Below are 23312 nucleotides of genomic sequence, written 5' to 3' on the forward strand. Positions count from 1 at the left end.
ACAGGCATTAAGAACGAAAGGGGAAAAGCAAGTAAAATGGAGGGAAGATGAGCTTGCTTTGGGGCACATCAGTTTTGAGGGGTCAGTGATGAAATCGTACAGGCAGGTGGAAACCCCAGTCTCAGACATGGGGAGGAAGTCAGGCGCAGTGGTGTAGGCATGGAAATTATCCACAAGAATCAGATCTTTAAGGAAGGGAATAACTGAGACAAAAGAGGGCCGGGGGCAGAATCTTCCTGAATATACTTTGGGGGCAACTTTCCATAATCATAGCTTAGGGCGGAGCACGAGCCAGCAAAGGAAGCTTGAAGAAGCCACCAGATATGGGAAGAGAGAACGAGAGAGCAGGGGTGGAGGGTCCCAGAGGAGAGCGTGACTTGGGGACTGATGCCCAGGAGGGCAAAGATGGTTCAAGGCGGTGCAGGGACGCAGGAGTAGGTTTAGGGTGCCAGGGGGCTCTGCAGCGATCAGACACATGGTCGGTGTCTGTGGGGGATCACGTGCCCATCCAGAGCGGGAAGGAGGCTCCTCTCTCAGGGCGGTGACGTTCTTGCAGCCTGCAATTAGGAATTTCATAGGTGGACTGGCTTTGTCTCACCATTAGGCTCCAGGGGCTGAGCTTGAAGTGGAGCAGAAATGACTGAGTGGGTGAGAAAACTGTTGGTATCACCCCTAGAAAGATGTTCACGGGCATCTTAACAGTGGTGCCCGTGAACCATCATAGAGGAAAATGAATAAATCTTTTTCTTATCCTACCAGCTCTGGGTGTCATTGAAAGGTCACAGGGATTCCTCAAAAGAGTCAATATAGAATTACTATACAATCCAGCAGTTCCACTGTTAGGGATATACCCAAAAGAAGCGAAAGAAAGGACTGGAACAGGTAACTTGTAGTCAGTGTTCATAGCAGCGTTATTCACAGGAGCCGAATGGTTGAAACAAGCTCCTATCCATTGACATGTGAATGGATAAACCGAGTGTGGTCTATCCATGCAATGGAACATGATTCAGTCTTTAAAAGGAAGGGCAGGGAGGTGGGTAGAGCTCAGTGGTAGGGTGCATCCTTGACATGTTCTAGGTCCTGGGTTCAATCCCCAGTACCTCCATTTTAAAAATGAATTAAAGTTTTTTTTAAACTAATATAAAACAAAAGGAAGTTCAGCCTGACACCTGCTACAACGTGGGTGAAACTTAAAGGCATGATACTAAGTGAAGGAGAAGTCAAGACCAATACGATTCCACTTATATGAGGTACCGAGAATACTCAGGTTCAGAGAGACAGAAGAGGGGATGATGGCTGCCAAGGGCTGGGAAGAGGGAAATGGGGAGTTAGTGTTCAGGGGATGTGAAATTTCGGTTTGGGAAGATGAAAAGGTTCTAGAGGAGGATGGTGCTGGGGGTTGCACAACAATATGAATGTATTTAATGCCACTGAACCGAATAGTTTAAAAAAAATGGTTAAGAAGGTAAATTTTAGGTTCTATATATTTTGCCACAATTTTTTAAGAAAAGAAAAAACAAATCATAGGGAATCCAGTGCAGGAAAAGACAAGAGGCTTCAAACCAGTGCCTCGTGTGTGAGGGCCACCATGCCTGTGGGGTTCTCTGAGGGACTCTGCCCAAGTGCTCTCGCGGATTAACTCACTGGAACCTCACGGAGGGGGCAGGTGAGCCTCAGGTGGCAGGTGTGTTTGCGGATCAAATTGCCTCCATTCGGACCCAGTCAGCATTCACAGCCAGGCCTTGATGGGTTAAGGTAAACGTAGGACCCCAGCTGAAAGCTAAAATGGTAGCTAAGCTGAGAGCAAGCTCAGCTCTTATCATCCTACTGACTGAGGACACTGTCGCTGGTGGGCGGGGCTCACCTTTCCAGGTGCTTTTCTGTCTGAATGCAGAACTCCAATGCATCTCCCTTCTCTTCACCTTCCTCATTCTTGGAGGCTCTTTTCATCCCCCACTGCTGTTTCCCTGTATTGCGCTACAGCTCTGTGAGATCCAGGGGCTTGCTTTTAAACAGATGGGGAAGTGAAAACAGGCTTTTTACCCTCTTATGTGACCCGGTGAGGGGTATGGCGAACAGTCATCCCAGGTGGTCACATGCCGCACTTTTCTCTCAAGGTGGAGATTTTTTTTTCTTCTTTTTTTTTTTGTGGAGACTTTTTTTATTGAAGTATAGTTGGTTTACAATGCTGTGTTAACTTCTGGTGTATAGCACAGTGATTCAGTTACACATATATATGTTATTTTCATATTCTTTTTCATTATAGGCTATTACAAGATATTGAATGTAGTTCCCTGTGCTACACAGGAGGACCTTGTTGTTTTTCTATTTTATGTATAGTAGTTAGTATCTACAAATCCCAAACTCCCAGTTTATCCCTCCACTTGCCCGCTTTTCCCCCTGGTAACCATAAGTTTTTTTTCTATGCATTTGCTTCTGTTTTGTAAAGAAGTTCATTTGTCTCTCTTTTTTTTTTTATTCCAGATATAAGTGATATCATGTGGTGTTTTTCTTTCTCTTTCTGGCTTACTTCACTAAGTATGATAAAATCTCCAGGTCCATTCATATTACTGCAAATGGCATTGTTTTGTTCTCTTTAAGGCTGAGTAGTATTCCATTGTGTATATATACCCCAACTTCTTTATCCAGCCATCTGTTGATGAACATTTAGGTGGCTTCCATGTCTTGGCTATTGTATATAGTGCTGCTATGAACATTGGGGTGCATGTATCTTTTTGACTTAGAGTTCTCTCCAGTTATATACCCAGGAGTGGGATTGCTAGACCATATAGTAACTCTGTTTTTAGTTTTTCAAGGAATTCCGAGGTGGAGAATTTTGATGTTAATAAACTCATCTTCTCTGGCCTGAGCTTGAACTTGGGATCATTCCAGGAAACGTAGAAAGGAGCCATGTGGCTGGACAGCCTGTGAGCTTGCTGCACCCCTGAGGGTCCTGTAAGCAGGGTGGGCAGGGACACTATTCTTTTTTCTGGCCCCTGAGGTGGCCACCATTCCCAAAGGCAGCCACCTCGACCTTCCATCAGAAGCAGTTTCTCATAACATCCTCTCTCAGTCGGGACAGCATCCCCTTGTGGTGGAGGCAGGAGCACACGCCATGTACTGCACACGCATGCCCACCCCTCCCCTCCTCTCAGCTCTGAGAGTCAGCACCACCACACTTCATCTCTGAATCACCGACAGTGGATCGAATCCCTGGCACCATACTTCTGAGAGGTCACCAGTGGCTGATGGCTGCTGCCCCACAGTGAAGCAGTGGCTGTCTCTGCCCCAGCGGATAGTTTATACGGTCCCCCACAAAGGGGATGTCTGTGGACTGTTTCCCACATCCACCTAAGCATAGGATCTGATTATTATTTTGTTGTTGCCCACGATGAAAACATTCATAGAGGCTGACTGTGGAAAATCCCTGTAAGTTACTCCACGGAGTAATCATTTGTGCCCCACACCCTCTGCTTCTGGCCGGCTGATTCTCACAGTGCAGCGGTCTCCTGTCTGACCGTACTCTCACTACTGGCAACGCAAACTTGACTCAGAGTAAAATCAGCTGCAGGGCTGATTTTTCTTGTGGAACTTCCTCCCACTGCCTCACCAGCTTGAAGCGCTCCCAGCACGCCAGCAGTCATGAATTTTGTCATGAGTAGGAGGTTGGGGTTATGACCCCCGCATGTCAGGAATCCTGAGTCACTCTGTAATCCAGCAAAGTCAATTAACCGCATTGATTTTTTCACCTGTAAAACTGAGCTAGCCCAGTTCAGAAGCCATGAGTCCTCCTTCCCTCCCCCACCAACCTCCATCCCTCCTCCTCTGAACTCCCAGGGTAGTTACTAGCCTTCCTGGGTTGACCCCACCAGTCAGGGCTCGCCTGGAATCTCGGTTCCTCGTGCGAGCGTCTTAGCATCTGCCAAGACTGTAGTCTCCTTGGGGGTGGGGGTGGGGCTCCCCCGTGCCTCTTACTGTAGGGTGGCACTCCTGATAAGGGCTGCTTGTTGGAACAAATGGAAACTGTACCTCATCTCTTGTTCAGGCCCATTTTTATTATGGTTCTAAATCCTATGCCTCATCTTCCACATAGATTCTGAAACGGTTAACAAATGGAAAACAGTGTAAGAAAAAGAGAAACGAAGACATCTAAAGCTGCCCTGTCCCAGATGGTAGCCGCTAGCTGCTTGTAGCAGTTTAAATTTAAAATAATTTAAATTAAACATTCAGTTTCTCAGTAACACTAGCCATATTTCAAGGACTGTTAGTCCCGTGTGGCTAGTGGCTACTGTACTGGACAGCAGACATTAAAAAAAAATTTTCCGTCATCATAGAAAGTTCTCTTTCACAGCATTGGGAGTAAGTAATTTCACAAACTATAGATTGGGTGTAAGATAGACTACAGAACTATATGTACAACATGGGGTACAGAGCTAATATTTTATAATAACTGTAAATGGAGTGTAACCTTTAAAAATTGTATTAAAAATGAATAGTATGCATTACAACAAACGCAGGACCCACCACACAGTAGTTGCTCAAAATACTTAACAAATTCATGAAAATGTCTTGGTTCCCTCCAAGGTAAATCGTGAAGCATATTAAGCCTGCCTGTTGTTGTGTTTCAAAGGCTCAAAGCAAAAGGGGCCTGGGCAAATGAGGATGGACAGTGCTTTTATACTTACAAAACTAATATTCACATGCATTTTCCACTTGATCTTAAAAACCAGGGGTTGGCCCACAGCCAGATCTGCCACCTGGGTGTGTTAGTAAAGCTTTATTGGAACACAGCCATGTCCATCCTTTTCCCCGTCGTCCCTGGCTGCTTTGGTGCTGAATCCGCAGAGTTGAATAGTTGTGGCAGAGCTTGGATGGCCTGCAAAGCCTAAAATACTGACTCTCTGGCCCTTTACCGAGAAGCCTGCTGACCCCTGGTGAAGAACTTCTCCAGGAGGAGGTGTCATTGTTCCCATTTTGTGATTGAGAAAATGAGACTCACAGAGGTCAAACCCCCTGCCCAGGGCCACGCAGCTCATAAGTGACAGAGGTTTGACTTGGACTTTGGTCTGAGCTGATCTAGCTTGTGTCTTTGAAGCTGTGTCGTTGAAGTAGCGGGTTTTACACCTGCAAGGGGGTTGGGGCAGCATCTGCCGTGACTGCTTAATCTTCAGAGGAGAAAACGAGAGAGTGGCTGGCCCTGGGCCACACAGCAGACGCCCGCAGAGCCCCATCCAGCACCCGGGTCTCCTTTGTCCCCGCTCCCGGCTCCGGGAGGTCAGCGCTGCTGGTGGACAGGCCCTTCTGCTGCGAACACCCTCTAGTGGTGTCTGTCCTCTCGAAAGTGGCAGGAAGCACATGGCATCTTGTCAACACTTGCCTGTGGTGACTTTGTGGAAGTATCACCTTTAGGCCTGGAGTCTGAGGAAATGAATTTGAATTTTTTTCTAATCTACTAAGAGTTTCTGTGGCGAGGTGGCCACCGCTGGGATGGTAACCCAGAGTGACTCCTGTAGAATTTGACCTTCCACTTGCCCTGGGAGCCTGTCTGTCCGCTCCCAACCGATTGTGGTAAAAACAACAGTAATAACAGTGCCCGCCAGGCACTGCTCCAAGCACGTACACACTGTGTCTAGTTTAATCTTCTCCACGCTAAGATGTGGGTCCCATTAAGGAAACTGAGGCTCAGTGAGACGAAACACCTGCCAAAGGTTGCAGAGTTAACCCTGGACTTGAACCAGGCGGGGTGGCTTCCCCGTCCTTGCTGTTCACGGGGCTCTGTGCTGCCTCTTAACCCTCCCGTTTGACTTCCTGACACAGCCTCTTCTCTCCCTGTGGCATTTCTTCCAGGGCCTTGGCTGTAAAACCATACGTACAGACTTTTTGCTAAAGGAACAAAAGGAAGAAGAAAAGTTAGCTCTCTCCACGCACTAAGTTTCTCCAAACCACATTAGCTGTTGGATGTTCTTCTGGTTAGCAGGCGTAAACTACAGGCTGTGTCCCCTCCCCTGTGAGTCTTTGGGAAGCTCTTGTGCTCGTTTGTTTCCTAGCACGTCTGTGATGTCTTAAGTTCTTTTGAAAACCCGTATTTTGTGTCTGTTTTCTTTACTTCCCGTAGTGTCTGGGGAATCCTGGAGCAGTGATATCTTTTGCTCTGGCTGAATCAGGCAGGAGGTGAGGCCTGGATGACAGAGGGATGTCTCCTGGACTCTCATTGGCTCTGATTGAGGTCAAGACAGGTGCTAAGACCTTACATCTCCTTCTGGGGTGTTACTGCTGAAGGAGGACTTCAATCTGCTCAATTTTGGAAGAAGAGTTGCTTTAGGATCTTGGTGATGGTAGCCTTTGCTCACAGGAGTTGAATGTTTCTGATACTCCAGATGCTGTTAAACCCTGTTCATGTATCTTGTCATTTAATCTTTACAAGAACACCATTAGGTAGATGTTGGGTTTTTGTTTTTGTTTTGTTTGGATTTTTTGTTTGCTTTTTTTAAATGGAGATACTGGTGATTGAACCCAGGACCTCGTGCGTGTAAGCATGTGCTCTACCACTGAGCTGTGTTCCTCCTCCTAGATGTTATTTTTGTTGTTGTTCTCCCAGGGGAGGAAAGGAGGCACAGAGAGGGTGAGTAAATTGGCAAACGTCACACAGCTAGTTTGGAGCACAACTGATTTTTGAAACTGGGTGGTCTGGCTGTCGTGATGCCTTTAGTTCTAGAAAGTTTAGGCCTAACTAACATTTGGACGGAAAGAACTCCCAGCAGCAGCTCCATGGCTGTTCACTTATAACATGAGAGCAACCTCCTGGCTCCCAGGAAACCGCAGCCCGATGCGGGCTCTAAAATAGTCACTTCCCCTCCCGCTCACCTGCGCTGCACACGCAGCCCACGCCGCGCCCAACCAGAGTACACCCAGGCACACAGCCTGCCAGCACGGGGACATGGATGGGACACTTTTCCTTCCTGGTTACACACTCGGGATTTTGGCGGCAGGAGCCATGTCTGCCCTGCAAGGCCTTGAGCTGTGGCCTTTGCGTTTATACTGTTGGTTTTAGGCCTTGCCGAGAGTTAAGAGAAAACAGGCCTTGGAGTCCCACAGACCTGAGTTCTAGTCCCGCCCCCACTCCCCCACTGACCACTGTGTGCCCTTGGGCAGATCCCTGAACCTTTCTAACATCCATGTCTTGAATTGTAAAGTGGAAATAACCTCTTGTCTGTGAGGGATGAAGGAGCTGATAAAGCATTTGGCATAGTTTCTAGAATGTTCGACACACAGTGGCTGTAACCCTCCCCAACAAAAAATCTGCAGCCATTCCTCTCCGCCACGCCCCCAACTCTGGCGCTGTCCCGAGAGCTCCGCCTTCCTTTGATAATAATGCCATCAACCGATGAAACAGCCCAGGTCCTTTGCCTTTTTGTTTTGTTCATAGGCAGTGGGGTCCGTGCAAATCCTCAGATGAGCAAGCTTGACTGGTGTGAACTTCTTTTGTTTGTTCAGCAAATATTGGCTGCGCCCATACTGTACGTTAGTCATGCGTCTCAGTGTTCAGGGAACAAAACAGGCCACGGTTGCGTTCTGCTGGAGCTTGCGTTCCGGTGACGTCTCTCGCTCTGCTGTGCACGGAGGAGGCAGCCGGACCCAGCCTGGCGAGAGGGAAGTGGAGCCTGGGGAGAGCGCAGGAGCTCCCGTTCTGTTTTCTGTTCATGCCAAGCCGGGAGGCCAGTGGGTGTCTGACCCCTTTCTCAGAACAGAAATCCTCGTCTGTCTTCTCGACGTGTTAGAAGAAAATCATAGCTTAAGACCAGAAGTGTGTAGACAGTAAAGCACTTTGCATCTCTGTGGTATCTTTTCGTTTTCCTTAAACTGTCTCCTTTGACAATCAAAACAATCTTGGGGATGTATCGCCATCTGTCCCCCTGTGGCAAGTGAGGCTCTGAGAGGGAGAGTGCCTGCGAGATCGTTGTTCGGTACAAAGCTAGGAAGGACCACACCCCACTTCTTACTTTCCCTGGAGCCTGTGAGCCTGGGGCAGGAGAGGTAGTTGTCAACGTGCCTTGTTCTCCAGTTCGATCTAGAGCAATGCTTTCCAGCAGACTTGCGGTTGTGGGAATGTTCTGTGGCCACGTTGTTCAGTATAATAGCCACTAGCCACAGGTGGCCATTGAGCCTTTGAAATATGGCTGAGGAATTGACATTTTCAGTGTCATTTCATGTGATGTAAAATTAAAATTTGAATAATTGTACATGGATACTGTATCGGATGGCACAGTTTTGGAGACTTAAAGGGAAGGACCTCTGAGTGGAGAAAAGACAGTGGACACAGTCTGCCTTTCCTACCATGACCCAGTGCCCCACCATCCACTTTCTTAGAATCCACAGTCATTGAGGTCGTATTCAAAAATGTAACTCAAGGGCGGTTCTCCGAGCCCTCCGTTCCCTGCTTCAGTCAGAGAGATCAGGGCTGCTTCTCGTGTGCAAAAGCTTTTGTTTGAAGATTGTCATTGGTTTTTAAAACAAGACTGCAAAAAGGGTTTAAAATCATTACTCTCAAACAACAATGAACTGAATTGCTTTGCTGTACACCTGAAACTAACATTGTCAAATGACTACATTTCAATGAAAAATAAGAATTAAAATAACAGTGCAACTCCTTGGAGACAAGGCAGTGCGAAACCAGCCTGGAAAAGTACACAGCGGAGGAAAGATGGAGGGAAGCCATGGCAAGATACAGATCACGGGTAAACCCTGAGGGGGAACTGTTTGTACATGTACTTTTTTTAATATAAATTTATTTAAAATTTCATCTTTGTTTCAAAGGCAAGAGAGACGTGTCAAGGACACCGTGGTCTCCTGACTGTATTCTGCCGCTGCTCGGCTGTGCACTGTCCACCTAGGGTTCCAGGGGCAGCGGCTGTTGGTGACTGCTTCATTTTAACACGAGTAACAGTGCGTGTTCTCACGCGTATGCAGGAGCTGTTTTTCTCAGGTTATCTGCCTTATTCCTGACTGTATAACCCCCTGTGCTTTAAGAGCAAGTTACTTTTATTTTAGAAAAATGAAATGACTTTTCCAGTGGCCTGAGTTGCAGGTGGGTTTCTGCTGGAAAGCACTTGAGAGAGCACACTCTCCAGGCCACGGATGAATTGGAAACGACCCTTCTGTTCTGCTGCTTTTTAATACATGGCCCGTTAACAGCACTGAACCCGCCTCTCATCTGGATGCTACCAAGGCTGACCAGGAGCGGGCTGTCACTTCTGTACCTCTTGTTAGACTAGACCTGGTGTTAAACCTCAGAAGAACAAAAGTCATAGCTGTAAGCAGCCCAGTAGTGTAATTGATGGAGGTGAGAACCTGAGATCAGAGGCTGTCCTGTCACTGGTGCCGAGGGGCAGGATGGATCCCTTCCCCACCCCTGCAGGAGAGAAACTCGTGCACCCCGGCCCAGGGAGGACGCCTCAGGCACAAACGCCTTCCTCACAAGTGAGGATGTGAATTAATGTTCAAATGAATGCGATTTTCCTCTCCAGGGATTTCAAAGGATATTGAAATTCATCAAAGAATATTGAGATCCACGTATATTACACACAGCTAATATATATATTAATCTAATATATTACTGTGGCTAATTTGTTTGCTTTTTGAACCCAGCCACCCTTCCCACCCTACATATTAATGGAAAATTTGTCTTGATTCATTTGCTCATTTACATGCTATTCTTTTATTTACATAGCTACCCAAACACACATTTAGAGTCACAGGATCCACAAGGAATAATAAGAATTAGGGTATGATGTTTGTTTTGCAAATGAGGCCTAAAAATGAGACTTCACAGTTTAATCTATTTTCCCAGGGTCAGAGAGCGCCCCAACACAAAGCCAGGTTAAAAAAGTCAGCCCTCTAGCTCTGAGCTGCACGGCTCGCCTCTGGGTTTTAATCTGAGGAGATGAGTCTTCACTTCGTTGTGAGAAGGGGAAGCCTGAACCTCGGTCTTTCTGCTGCTGAGTTGCTGACCAGCTCACGGAGTGGTGAATGAAGTGTTTGCAGAGGGTCTGGAAGACTCAGATTGTGTGTGTGTTTAAACCTGTGCTGAGATAACATGTAGCTGCTCCTGGAAGCACATTAATCATGGTGCAAGGGTCAGAATTCAGCATCTGGGAGGCTGCTTTGGTACGTGGGTTTCCAAAGTGAAACTGTCAAGAGAATTTTCAGCTGTGTGGCCTCGCGGTAATTACACAGACAACAAGTATGTGGCCCTATCTTCCAAACAAGGACCCTTTTCTTGTGAGGTTAACATCCGGAGGCTGTTCCGGAAGAGTTGTAATTACTTTTTCATGTTCCCCACAATAAAGTGACCTTTTAACTCTTTACAATAAAGCAAATGCTTTAGACTCGTGGGTTTGCTGGCATTAACGTCTAGGAAGTATAAACACGACAGTGAGTCTATACAGGGCAGTGAGAGCACTGGGTCTTGTCCCCTTTCCCATGGGCTGAGTCCATATTCTGGAACCAAGCAGGGCAGCACGTGCCCTGTCTCGGTGGGGAGGGGACAGACCTGCCAGTACAGGCTGCACGAACTCCCAGGGCCTCAGCCTGGTTTCACCGCATCACCTAGAGCTGCTCCCTTGAGTGGACTGACATCAGTGTCTCCCCTGCACACAGGGGACTGGCAATACTGCCCAGAGCAGTCTCTAAAATGAAAGTGAAGATGCTAAAGGCTCCGCAAAACAATAAGGTTCTGCTAGCAAGCCAGTGCAGGAGAGAAGGGCCCCTCGCGTCTGGGGTTTTAACATCAGTACATTTTCTTCTAATAAATAGTTGGCGAAAGAAGAAAGGAAGTGAAGTCAATGAAGTTTGGTCCCCTCTGCCTCTCCCCACTCCTCCTCCCAGTCTGCGTTCCTGCTTTTCATTTCCCTTGGGTGGGGACACTCTCCGTGAGAGGGAAAAGGCTGCTCATTATTAATGGAAGCGGAGACCCCTGTTTCTCCCCTTGCCCACTCAGTCCAGAGGATTCTCGCTAAAATGTCTAAATTACATCCTTTAGATTAACTAGACCTTTCTCAAATGGCATGCCCATTTGAAGGTTTGGGGGTCAGTGATTTAAGTTCCAGATAATAGCTGCCTTCCCAGAAATCAACTGTAAATTGTGTCTTGCCTCTGTTTATTGATGTGTGGCATGTAGTCAACCTCAGGCCCTTCTGCCTCAGCAGTTGGGTCCTCCTTTGTTGTTCAGACGTGGGGAAGAGGGAAGGAGAACTTCCCAACCCCTAAGAGCTTCCTGTGATGCTGAAGGTGAGGTAGGGGTGGAGGGTGGTTCTGAATAGCAGAAAACCTCTGTTTCGGGCTGAAGCTCCTTTTTGTCCCAAGTGTGTAAGGTGAAGAACAACCAGTAAGTTTAGGTCTACACCCAGACGCACACAGGAGCAACAGAATGGCCAAATGATAAATGTCTCCATTGTGACTTCATTAATAATCATTTGCCAAAAATCCAGAGATGCTACAACCCTGTAGCTGACAGGCTGGAATAACACGTGGTTGTTAGCAGAGGGCTGAGGACTGTCTCGGAGGAGAGCCTGGTCCAAGGCAGATGCCTGAGCATTCTCCGGTGACCTCATTTGGGGGGAGAATGGGATCCGATGGATAAGAGAGACAGACAAGTGAGGGTAACAGACGCTTCTAGCCTGAGACTGAGGCCGAACGGTGAAGGAAATGGAGGAAGAAGACTGGGTTTTGGCAGCAAGATAATTAACTCTGCACGGAACATCTTGAGTTTGACATACCTGTGGGGTCACTTGAGCAGTTCCTTCAGGAAGGTATGAACTGCGGTGCCCGAGTCAGTAGCTACGCAGAACACTGGGGTACAGATTTGGCATCGTGAATCGAAACCACGGAGAGTAGAAGGGGTTGCTTAGGAAGAAGTGAAAACTTAGGAGAGAAGCAAGTAGTAATTATTACCATCATCCAACACGTCTATTTTGGCCACTAAGAGGAAGCAGAGGAATTGAGGGACTCTGTGTCAATGGGAGAGAACAGGACAGGTAAAGAAAGACAGCCCTAGGGGAGCTGCTGAAGACCCAGGCAGGGCTGGGAGCGTAATGGGTACCCCGGCTCCTTTTATTTTCGAGAAGCTTGAATTACCTAATGGGTCCTGGTGCTCATCTCCCCTGTGATGTAATTCACAAGGTATGCCCAGTTAGAACTGAGCTAGTGGAATATACGGTGTTCGTGCTGCCTGGTGGGGGCAGCCAGGGGCTAGGTGTGGAGCCGGCCTCCTCCCGCTCCCCCACCCCATTTCTGTCTGTCCCACCCTTGACTTTTCTACCCCCTGATGTGTTTCATCAAGTTCATACATGTCTCTCTGCCCTCTTCTCCCCATCCTGGGATCCCTGATGAATCAGAGATGGAGCCAGCAGTCGTGGAAGGCTCCGAATGCCGAGAGGGGAGTCACTTCTCCCGGTGCTGGAGGTGTTGGAGTGGCACATCTGTGGAGTGTCCGTCACTGCCCCATCCCCCTGGGGCCTCGGGTTTTATTCCACTCTGAGCGCCCCTCACCTCTGACGGGAAGCCTTGTGCCCAGATTTTTACCTTTTTTTCCCCCCCCAATCCATTCCTTTCCCTTTAAGTTGGCAGAATTCTAACTATCCTGAATGGTTGGTTTGAAGACAGTAGCCAGGTTCATTGTTGAAAATCATGTTATAATCGTCACTGGGAAATTCTTTTCTTGTCAGCAGGTAGATTTGCAGATATGCACAGGTATCCAAGTGAGAGGAGTGTAGACCGGGCTCCTGGGCTCGCTGCCTCATGATCACTGACATGAGACGAGTTGCTTAGTTTCTTGGTGCCTCAGTCGTGAGCATGGGAGTGATGGTGGTACCTGCTCGTAAGGCTGCCGTGAGGATCGAGTGAGGTGATGCCTGCCATGCGCTCAGCACTGTGGTCAGTACTCAGCCACTGCTGGCTACCAGTATCCTATTATTTTTCTCACTGCTGTCTAAGCCCCGGATTATCAACATCTGATACAACCAGGAGCCAGAAGAAATAGGAATATATACCCAAATACTTGGCTGAAAGTGCCCACATCTTGGTCACCTACCCCCACCTTGTCTAGGGGACCCTGACCCATCTCCGTACCTGGGACACCCATCCCGCTCTCTTCCGGGTCATTCTCCCCACACCCCTCTCTGTGCCTGAGTTTCTTGTACTTTCTCAGATAGGTTTCTCTTCCTAGGGGCTCTTCACACAGCCCTTTGTCCACTTCAGACTAAGGGCTCTTGGGAGCAGACACCTTGATTCTGAGGCTCAGTCCTGCTTCTTAAAATGTCTGTTAGTTCCGATCTGTAAGAAGGAATGATTTCAGGAGCTTGTTCCTGCAAGTCATCTCCATGCTGTTCTAACACTGAGAAAATCACCCAAATGTGGATGGAAAGAAAAAAAAAAAGTAAAATGAGACCAATTTAAAATGTCTTTCAAAGCAGAATTCTTTGCAGAAGGAGTGGGGTCACTTCAGAGTCTCCTTCTGGCGCTGACATTCTGTGACACGCAGAGGGGTGTCTAAATGTGGTTGGAAAGGCAGGCATCAACGTTGATACCTTGTCATCAGGGGCGGGAATGCCGTCCGGTGGTGTGTTCACTGCTAAGGCTCTGCTCTCCAACCCTCTGCTCTCAGGGAAGGCCGCTCGAATGCCCACCTCAGAGGGGATTACCAAAGAATCGGGGACGTCATGCTGAAGAACATTCAGGACATGAAGGTGGGCTGCTCGGGGGCTTGGGGGGTGGGGGTCCCCCGGGGGACATGCCGCTGGGGCTGCCCGAGGCCGTGGCCGCGGTCCCCCTCCCACGAACACCTGATTCGGCAGTCTGCATGCAGCATGCCCCTGGGGACGCTCTCTGCCCCGCCCAGATAACTTTATTTGGCAGCATCAAGGAAAATCCAGTCACCCCGCGTAAGCACTGTCAGCATTTTTCCTCTTCGCAAGCTCCCTGTTGTAACCAAAACAACAGGTACTTTCTGTGTCTGAGTCATTCAAGACTCTTTTGAAAAATTACATAGGCAAAACGTGGGTTGACTGAACATTTCACTTTCAGTCCGTTCTTTTGGCTTCTTGTGAGTGTGAAAAAATGTTGGATTCAGGGCTATGTAGGAATTCCAGTCAGTTCTGTGATTTGAAGCAGCTTATCAGGTAAATGTATTTTTAACCATCCAGCAGTATCGACAATGGTACAGGAGAGTGAAAGTCCGCGCAGAGAGCTCAGGATTCCACCTCATGTTTGAAATCTGCCCCAGCTCTTCCATCTGAAATGTTCATTTCTGCATTTTCATTTTAATCCATAAATAATTCCTTTAATATGTACTATTTTGATTCACACAATTTGTCTTTTCAATACGAAGACAGCCTGTATTTGCATTTTAAATCAATCTTCCTGCCCAGAGCCTGCCTAATAACCTTAACTAATAACTAAGAACAACCTTGTAACCCCCTAAAGAAGGCAGGTCACTTGTATGCCACCATTTCAGTCCGCCCAGCCATCCATCCATCAGTCCATCCACCCACATCCACCCAGCACTGGCTGAGCACCTAGAACATCTAAGGCACCCGTAGAGTAAAAGTTACTGTTGAGGTTTGAATTAATTCCCAAGAATCTAACTGGTGTTGAATTTGTTCCCCTTAGAACGATGTATCTCATGAGAGAGGACAGTCGGGGTGGAGCAGGGGGCAGGGGACACAGAAGACATAGGATCTGAAGCTAGTCAAGGGATTTCCTGTTTCTCTCAACGAAGTTCAAGGTTATTATTTAACAGACCCTGAGCCTACTGCTCACTTTTACACGGTGTTCAGAAAGCAACACCCCCCTCTTCGGGGGATATCAGAGAGAGTCCCCAAAAGCCATCAGGATGGCAGAATCCTATGCAAAAAAAAAAAAAAAAAAAAAAAAGCAAAGAGTTATCTCCAGTGTTCCGCAACTGCAGTATTTTTAATGCCATAGGTAAGGTAGATTACAAAACTCACACGTAACGGTAACTGACATCTTTTCACTTTCCTTAGTGTTTCCTATTAATATATCTTATTTTTAGAGCCATTTTAGGTTTACAGAAAAATTGGGCAGAAAGCTCACACTGAGTTCCCATATTCTTGGCACCCCGCCACGTGTCCGTCTCCCGTTAGTGACATCCTGCATTGCTGTGGTTGGTTTGTTACAACTGATGAACCAGTATCGCTACGTTATTGTTATTAACTAAAGCCACAGGGTGCAGTAGGGCTCACCCCTGATGTCCTGCGTTCTGTGGGCTTTGCCAAGGGCATGATGTCCTGGACCCACCGTGACGGCAATCACACAGGGTGGTGTCACTGCCCTAAAACATCCTGCTCTCCATGCATTCATCCCTCCCCTCCCCCAGCCCCTGGTAACCACTCATCTTTTACTGTCTCCGCCATCTTTTACAGAACGTCATACAGTTGAAATCACACAGCGTGTAGCCCCTTCAGACTGGCTTCTGTCACTTGCTAAAAGCGTCTTCTCTAACGTGTGTCTGTGACTGGTGTTCTTCCCGGTTACTTTCCTCGTAGGAAGCCTCTTTTCCCACGTGGTGCCCCTTTTCTTGACCCAGTTTTGTTTTTACCTTATTTGATGGTGCTCCCTGCACCTGAGATTACCAGAGCGGGGGCCATCACAGGCCTCGGGGGACAGTGGCGGAGACCTGCCAGCTTGCTCCCTGTCTCCTCAGGGACAGCCTGAGATTGTCCTCTCTCCCAGCTCTCATGTCCCTCCCACGGAGGCCTGACGTGCAGTAGGCATCCTCCCTCCTGTTCCCCGAGCACCCAAGACCTCCTAGAATACACCTGATGTCCACCCCTGGCGAGTCTTCCTCTCGTCCAGTGAGTTGGCATTTTTGCATGTAGTCAGCTGCTTCTGCTGGGCTGGCGTCTTGGTTACTGTGCCGATGCCACGAGCATTTACAGCGTGGAGCTCTGGGCAAGCAGCATGAAAACAGATGGAGAGGCTCAGAGTCACTGGCAGCGTTTTGGAGAAACGTGTTTTGTTTTGTTTTTTAATTGTGGTTGTTATCATTAGTTTTAAATAATTTTTGTAAAGGGTGGAGGGGCGCAGCAGAAGGTTCTAGAGATGCAGAAGCCCTGGTTAGTACTTTCATCCAAGATGCTTAGGGTGAAATCCAGCTTGCAGTGTCTCCCCGTCTGAACCGTGCACTGACCGGCGCGCGGGGCTCAGCAAGGATTCCCCTGCAGCTGTTCCCAGACCCTCCACACAGGACTGAGGGAGCTGGGCCAGGGGCTCCAAACCCTGCCCAAAAGTCAGAGATACCCTGCTCGTGATCGCTAGCCCGGGCTGTGAACTTCCAACTGGAAACATCTGCCCAGGTGCCCAAAGGCATTCCAGACTCCGCACAAGCAAAGGGCACCATTGCCTTTCGTCTTGACCCTTCACCAGCTGTCCAGGCTGTGACCTTCACTCCTGGGCCCTATCTCCTGAAGCCTCCAGGTCCTGCCTCTTCTCCTTCTTAAACTCCTACCACTTTATTCCCTCTGGGTCTCAGTTCTCTCTGTCCACGATGACTCACCCAGCTGCCTCCCAACCACACATCAGCCACCATTTGTATCACAGCCAGACTGACTAGGCTCAAAACTGTCCTTGTCTCTCTGTGGTTTAGAGAATGCAGTCCAAACGCTAAACCTGACAAAGAAAGCCTTCCCTAGACGATCTTTCCAGAGCCCTTACTACCCCCACCGTTCACATTCTACTCTGCATTCTGACAGCCTTGAACTCACCTCTCCAGGCACTCAGGGCTTGACAAGACCCCTGCCTCGGTGGGGAGCAGGCATTGGTTCATTTGTTCATTTAACACGTGCAGCCAGCAGGCATCTGTGGAGACCTACTGTGTGTCTCAGGCCCTGAGAATGTAGGACAGGACAGACTGCACATGTGAAAACATGCACAGAGCTAACACATGCACACACACACACACACACACACGCACGCACACACACACACACACACACACACACACGCACACACACACAAGCGAGGGCATGTATGAGTGGCGGAATCCAAATAAACTGGATTGTCCCAGTGTCAGTTCCCTGGCTGTGATGGTGGGCTGTTAGTTAGACAAGATGTGAGCATTAGGGGAGGCTGGGTGAAGGGTGCCTAGAACCCCCTCTACCTGTCTTTGCAACTTTCTATGAAACCATATTTCAAAAAATAGGTCACAAAAGAAACTCGACAGGGAGACCATGTGATAAGGGTTAAGATGGACAAATGCAGCGGAAGTACAGGAGGAAGAGGCACCAAGTTCAGGGAAGGGCTAGAGCTGACCCTGAACGTGGGCCGGGGCTTAGGGGGTGTCTCGGAACGGGCGTCTCCTGTGCGGAGGCTCTGGGCACGAGGGCCTGGCACATTCGAGTGCAGGTGGTTCAGCAGGTGGCCCGCTGAGTGGTAAGAGGTGATGATGGAGGGGCGGAGGGTTTACACGATGAGGGCTCCGTGTGCCCTGAGACCCTGCAGGTTGTCCTGACATGGTGGGAGTTCTTGTCCCAGTCCAAGCAAGAGGTGACGTGCTCAACTGCAATTGATGGAAGTTCTGACAGACGCCAAAGTCAGGGGTCAGGTGTGCAGGCAGAGACCCCGATTCAGACACCACTTCAGTGGCCGAAACGAGGGCAGTGACCATGGGGTGAAAACAGGAGCGGGCTTGCTGTTTTTAGGAGGTCAAACTGGTAGGACTTGGTGAAGGATTTAAAAAATGAGGGCATCTGGAGTCATCTCCAGGTTTTCCTGTCCTGAGGAATGGGCTGGTGGCAGAACCAGCCTGGGGTTAGTGAATCACAGGCAGCCGCAGTTGAGCAGGGGTTGTGGGCTTGGTGTCTGGACTCACTGCATTTCCAGCTCTTTATGAGTCTGGGGGTGGAGATGCTGGACTTGGGAGTCCAGATAAGGGAGTCGGCTGCACGCAGTGAGCCCACTTCTGGGATGTGACCATGTAACACTTGAGGACCACAGCTGTTGTGAGGGATGAATTCCTTCTCAAATGCTCTGTCACCAAACTTCTTACCCCGCATCTGTCTCCACCACCCCGTTAAAGGAAAAAGATCTGCAACAACACTTGTTACAGGTGGCAGAGCACACTTCATTCAGGACCATCACAGTAGGTGTGGGGACGCCACAGGGCATTTTACAGTTGGGGAGAGACTGGGCTCAACTCCAAGTGCAGCCGCAGCCAGTGGGAATCTACAGCCAAGGACAGGGCAGGGCCCGAGGATGGAAAATTACTGTGAGGGGACGTCACAGGTGAGGGGGGATTCTGGCTGAGCCGACTTAACAGGATGCTTTGCTGAAGACGAGCCAGGTGCTGAGACATCCCCTGGGGGTGGTTGGGGGTGCAGACCCCAATGTCGAGAGTAAACAGATATCCAGGGTGGGAGGTTCTGGTGAAGTGACTTGGCAGGGTTCTCACTAAAACTGGGTTGTATGGGGAAGTGCACAATGGGTCTGGGAGAGAGTTCAGGAGCCTGGTGGAAGTTTGCTCAAGCAGAGGACCTTGGTCAGAGCCCGGTAGAGATGGACGGAGTCTTCGTCCCGTCCGCTCCCCAGAGTCCTGCAGGTGGTTCATGGCAGATGCTCGGTCATTATATGAGCAGAGTCGGGGAGTTGAGCAGAAATATGTACTTTTTAACTATGTGATGTTTATTGAGTGGCCCTGGCCTAATTTGTCACTTTTTGACATTTAGGAGAAAACCCCAAGCCCCCTGAAGGAGCTCCCATTCATTTGTTTCCCCACAGTTTTGCCAGCCTCCTTTTTAAAAGAACACTTACATGTCTAATGTTATGCATACATCTCTAGTATCTTACAATCCCTGCGTTATTTTAAACTGCTCAGCGCATTAAGAGCTTTTGATTTCGTCCTGAGAATTTAATTTGTGAAATATTAAACTTCAAATTAAATAAATGGGATGAAGTAATGCATGCAAAGGGGAGCTTTACTTCTGAGAGTCAGGCTGGGTGGACCACGTGGTTGAGTGGGACTCTCCTCCCCCTCGCCCCCTCCCCCTCCTCGCCCCCTCCCCTGTCTTCTGCCCACCAGCAACTGGCAGCTCATCTGTGGAAGCACAGCGAAGCTTTGGAGGCGCTGGAGACCAGCATCAGGGGCTCCCGGCGGCTGGAGAGCTTGTGCAGAGACTTCGAGCTGCAGAAGGTGTGCTACCTGCCGCTCAACACCTTCCTCCTGCGCCCGCTGCACCGGCTCATGCACTACAAGCAGGTCCTGGAGCGGCTGTGCAAGCACCACCCGCCCAGCCACGCAGACTTCCGGGACTGCCGCGGTGAGCGTCCTTCGGGGCTGCGCGGGGATACTGTGTCCCCAGGTTCCATAATGACCCGGGGCCGATACTTTTTAGGACCTGGTCCAGTAGTTTCTGTTTTCTCTTGCTCGTTCCCATAAAGAAAGCAGTGATGATCGTGACGGCTTCTCTTTTCCATCCCCTCTCGCATGCATTTTCTCCTTCCATCCTGAATGGTTTAGGGCCAAGAACCCTGGAGAAGCTCCACTTAGAGTCAGCCCCCTCCAGGAAGCTTTCCTCTACATACACAGTGGAACCTCATCACTGCCCCCTTGGACAGGCCTTGGAAAATGACTTGTAACAAGTACTACCGCTCATTGCTGTGGGGCGTTTGTAAGGTCACCACCACAAGCACTTCACCTGTATTAGCTCTCAGTCTTCAGAAGCCGACAAGACAGGAGTGAGCTCATTTTACATATGGGGGCTGCTGAAACCAGAGAGGTTAAGGAATCTGCCCAGAGTCACACAGCGGGAAAGTAATTGACTTGTAACATGAACCAGTGTTCTTGACAATCTTTATCCTCCTGGCTCCTGATACTATTACCCTCTGTCCCTCGCTCAGCACCTGGGCCAGGTACTCTGCCAGGCATCTTACTTACCTAAATGCTTTGTTACTCCTTTAACAACCCCATGAGTGTTGTTAGCCCATCTTACAGATAAGAAAACTGAGGCTCAGAGTGGGTAAAGGACTTGGGAGTGTTGGCAAAAGATCAGAGCTGGCATTCCAGACCATGCTTTCCCCACTGTGCCTCGTGTTGTCTTTCTGACCTGTGTCATCAGTCTTGTGTTGTATGTGGTCTTCTGATGTTTGAGCTCCCTGGCCTGGACTGCAGGTCCCTCGAAGGCCAGGCCTGAGGCCTGTTGCTGGGGCCCCTACATTTTCCAGCTCGTCTGTGCGCAGAGTGCGCCCTCCGCAGGTGGCTCGACAGATTACATGAAATCGCACACCTGTTAGTATGTCAAGGCCTGTCTCTTGCCTAAAGTACCGTACACTTAATCTTTGTTTTTAGAAAAACCACCCAGAAGATTTGGCAAAACAATTAAGACGTTGGCAGTTATGGAAGGAGAACAGAAATGCATCATGACGGGATTTTGGTTTGCTTTAGACGGCAGTCTTTAAAACAAGCCCTGCTGCCTCGTGTCTCGGCATATTCTGTTCCTTCTGCTTGGACTCCTGGCCACCAGCTCCTGGTCCTTTCCCCAGTGCAGTCCTCCTCCTCCTTTAAGGCTCTGTCTGTGCCTAAACCTCCAGGCTTGGTGCCCCTCCCTGCCTGCCAAACTGTTGACTGGACTAAGTCAGCTGATCATGTCTGAAGATAGAGCACGCTCTGGGTTTGTCACTTTGGCTGAGACAAGGAGCACTCTGTGATAAGAAGCTGGAGGCATTCCATTTGCACCCCCAGGAGAAGCAGGAGAAAGGAGTGTCTCCCAGCCAGGATGGAGGTGCGGGGGGAGGGGGTGTTCAGGGTCCTGAAGATCGCAGTTCCATGGACAGATGTTTCTTGCTTTCCCTTGACAAGTTGACCAAAATGCTCAGCTACTGTGGATTGGCGTGCCACCCAAACTCGTACCAGCTGGGCACTAGCTCCTTTTCCATATTGGATGCCCCTGGGTAGAGGGGAGATGTGCCCACAGTGGAGAATTGAGTTTGCAGTTGTTCTTTGCAACCATCTTGGTAAACATGTCTGCAGAAGGAGGAACTGGAGTGTGCTGGAACGTTCGTTACCCGAAGGTGCTGCATTATCAGACCTTTTGCCAGAAAGACCCTTCCTTTGCCCTAGATTTTCCCGTGGTCTCGCTGCTTTCTGTGCTCACTCTGCTCTGTCCTTCCCAGGTAACAGGGAGGAGAGAGAAATCTCTGTCCTGGGAACCAATTCTAGGCACTTTTATTCCTCTACTGTTGCCCTTGGATACCAACAAGAGATTCTCACTGAAGGACGGCTGTCCACCCGGAGCCAGGCAGGGGGCATTAACATTGTCAAGATGGTGCAGGGGAAACTGAAGCAAAGCAAATCAATACATAATGTAAATCACTCACTTTCTGTTGCTGAGAAACAGCAGTGTTTTCTCTAGAAGAGGATGGTTTCTGACAGTTCAGCTGTGGGAGGATTTTACCCTGCAGAACTGAGCGTAAAGACGATGGGGGAAACGACCCTTTTCTGCCGTTAATGCTAAACTTTCTGTGTTTCCTTCCGTAGCTGCTTTGGCGGAGATCACGGAAATGGCTGCACAGCTTCATGGTACAATGATCAAGATGGAGAACTTCCAGAAGCTGCATGAACTCAAGAAAGATTTGATTGGCGTTGACAATCTTGTGATTCCAGGAAGGGTAAGTGGCCATGCTCTCTGTAGGCTTTGGAGGTAAAGCCAGAAAGGCAACATTGAAGTGACTTAAATGGGAACCTTTTGAATGTGGACATCCTGAGTTAAAATAGCCTCCTTCCTAAGGGACAGCTGGGAAAATGCCTTGAACATTTCAGTGTCAGTTTAAAAATCTTGTGTTAGGAGATAAATCCACCCTTTGACCTCATATTCTGCTTTTGCTCCTTCTTGGCTGACTTGCTTATTTACTTTTCCCCCCACCATTTTCTGAGGGGATTTGAGACTGCTTATTTTTAATTTAGGGAAATGAAAATGGAAGATAAAGCATTTTTTTCAGAATTGGGTAAAATGGTGCTAGAAAGCAGTGTGTGTGAAGGCAGGCTGTCAATTTCCATGTAAATAAGAGTATTTTTTAAAGACGCAACTTTCTCTTAGTAATTAAAATACCATTTTAGCCAGAACACGATTCTGGGAGAGGCACACCCACTTCTTACTGACCTCACCTCCCGGGCATCCTTCATGACATGTAGGTGATTCACAGTTAAGGAAGCCTGGCTGCCAGATGTGCTCCCTCCAGGCCAATAGGCATTTTATGGTTTTGTTTGTAGTTTTTTTTTTTTTTTTAATGGAGGTCCTGGGGATTGAACCCAGGACCTCATGTGTGCTAAGCATGTGCTCTACCACTGAGCTATATACTTCTCCCACCCCCGTGAGCATTTTAAAAATCGAAGGTAACCTGCCTTTCTCCAGGTCTCACCCTAGGAAGCAGTCACTGCCCAGGAATTAAAAATACGAGTCGGTTGCTGTGTCTCATCAAATCTCTTTGTGGGCTCTTTCTCCAGTAGTGCCTCTTCTTGAATGACACCTCACCCTGGTTCAGAAGGCAATTTCCGCCTCTTTGATCCGCCGCATACCTTCCTTGGTCTTCAGACCAGCATCCAGTTGTCCGGGGCTTCTAGTCATAGCTGACAGGTCGCCTCCCTGGAAACTTTCACCCTGTGTAACTCAGGGAAGATGCAGCAACGTCCTTCATCTTCTGGATATTTGGGTGTTTCTGTTGGGAAGCCTAATTACAAAACTGACCAGAATACCGGCTATCCAGGCTTGTCAGAAGGGTTACAAGGTCAGTGCCAGGTGGAAATTAAAGCTGGGATTTACTTCAGCTCTGCCGGGGAGCAGATTCTGCCAGGCCTCAGCCCGTAACAGTCACGCTGACCCGTCCACATGGGGCCCTTAGTCAAGCTTTGTGGAATCAGTGGAATTTTCCCTTAACTTTGGATGTTATAAAATATTTAGCACATTATGCCATGTGGCAAACAGAGCATTTGTGAAGAACTGCTTACCCTGAGGCATAGTTTCCATGGGGCTATGAAAAGACCCGTGGATTGGAGTAGGTGGCCCTGGGTTCAATTTCAAGTTGAACCGGGGTGCTGGTTATGCACCGCAGACCCGCCTTATCTCTGTATTCTTTTGTCAACCTGCCTGATGGCCCTTCACGGTTTCAAGGCAGCCCTGAAGGAAATGGGAAGGAGGGACTGCGGCCCGCAGAGGGGCAAGTTCTAAGATGCCGCACGCCGCAGCTAATTGAGTTGCTTTCATTTCAATGACCGAATAACCCAATGAGCGGTAAGACGGCTCTGAGAG

General features: G+C 48.8%; 1 protein-coding gene across 5 annotated transcripts in view; it reads left to right on the plus strand.

Moving 5' to 3' along the window:
- FARP1 (FERM, ARH/RhoGEF and pleckstrin domain protein 1) overlaps positions 1 to 23312 on the plus strand; it is a 277204-nt gene that overhangs the window by 242447 nt on the left and 11445 nt on the right. For all 5 annotated transcript variants that reach the window (XM_074378447.1, XM_074378446.1, XM_074378445.1 and 2 more), the window contains 3 exons: positions 13661 to 13742; positions 19091 to 19328; positions 21545 to 21675. In XM_074378447.1, the coding sequence (XP_074234548.1) occupies positions 13661 to 13742; positions 19091 to 19328; positions 21545 to 21675 (451 nt within the window). The remainder of the gene's footprint in view (positions 1 to 13660; positions 13743 to 19090; positions 19329 to 21544; positions 21676 to 23312) is intronic.

Source organism: Camelus bactrianus, chromosome 14, assembly GCF_048773025.1.
Source record: "Camelus bactrianus isolate YW-2024 breed Bactrian camel chromosome 14, ASM4877302v1, whole genome shotgun sequence".
NCBI lineage: Eukaryota > Metazoa > Chordata > Mammalia > Artiodactyla > Camelidae > Camelus > Camelus bactrianus.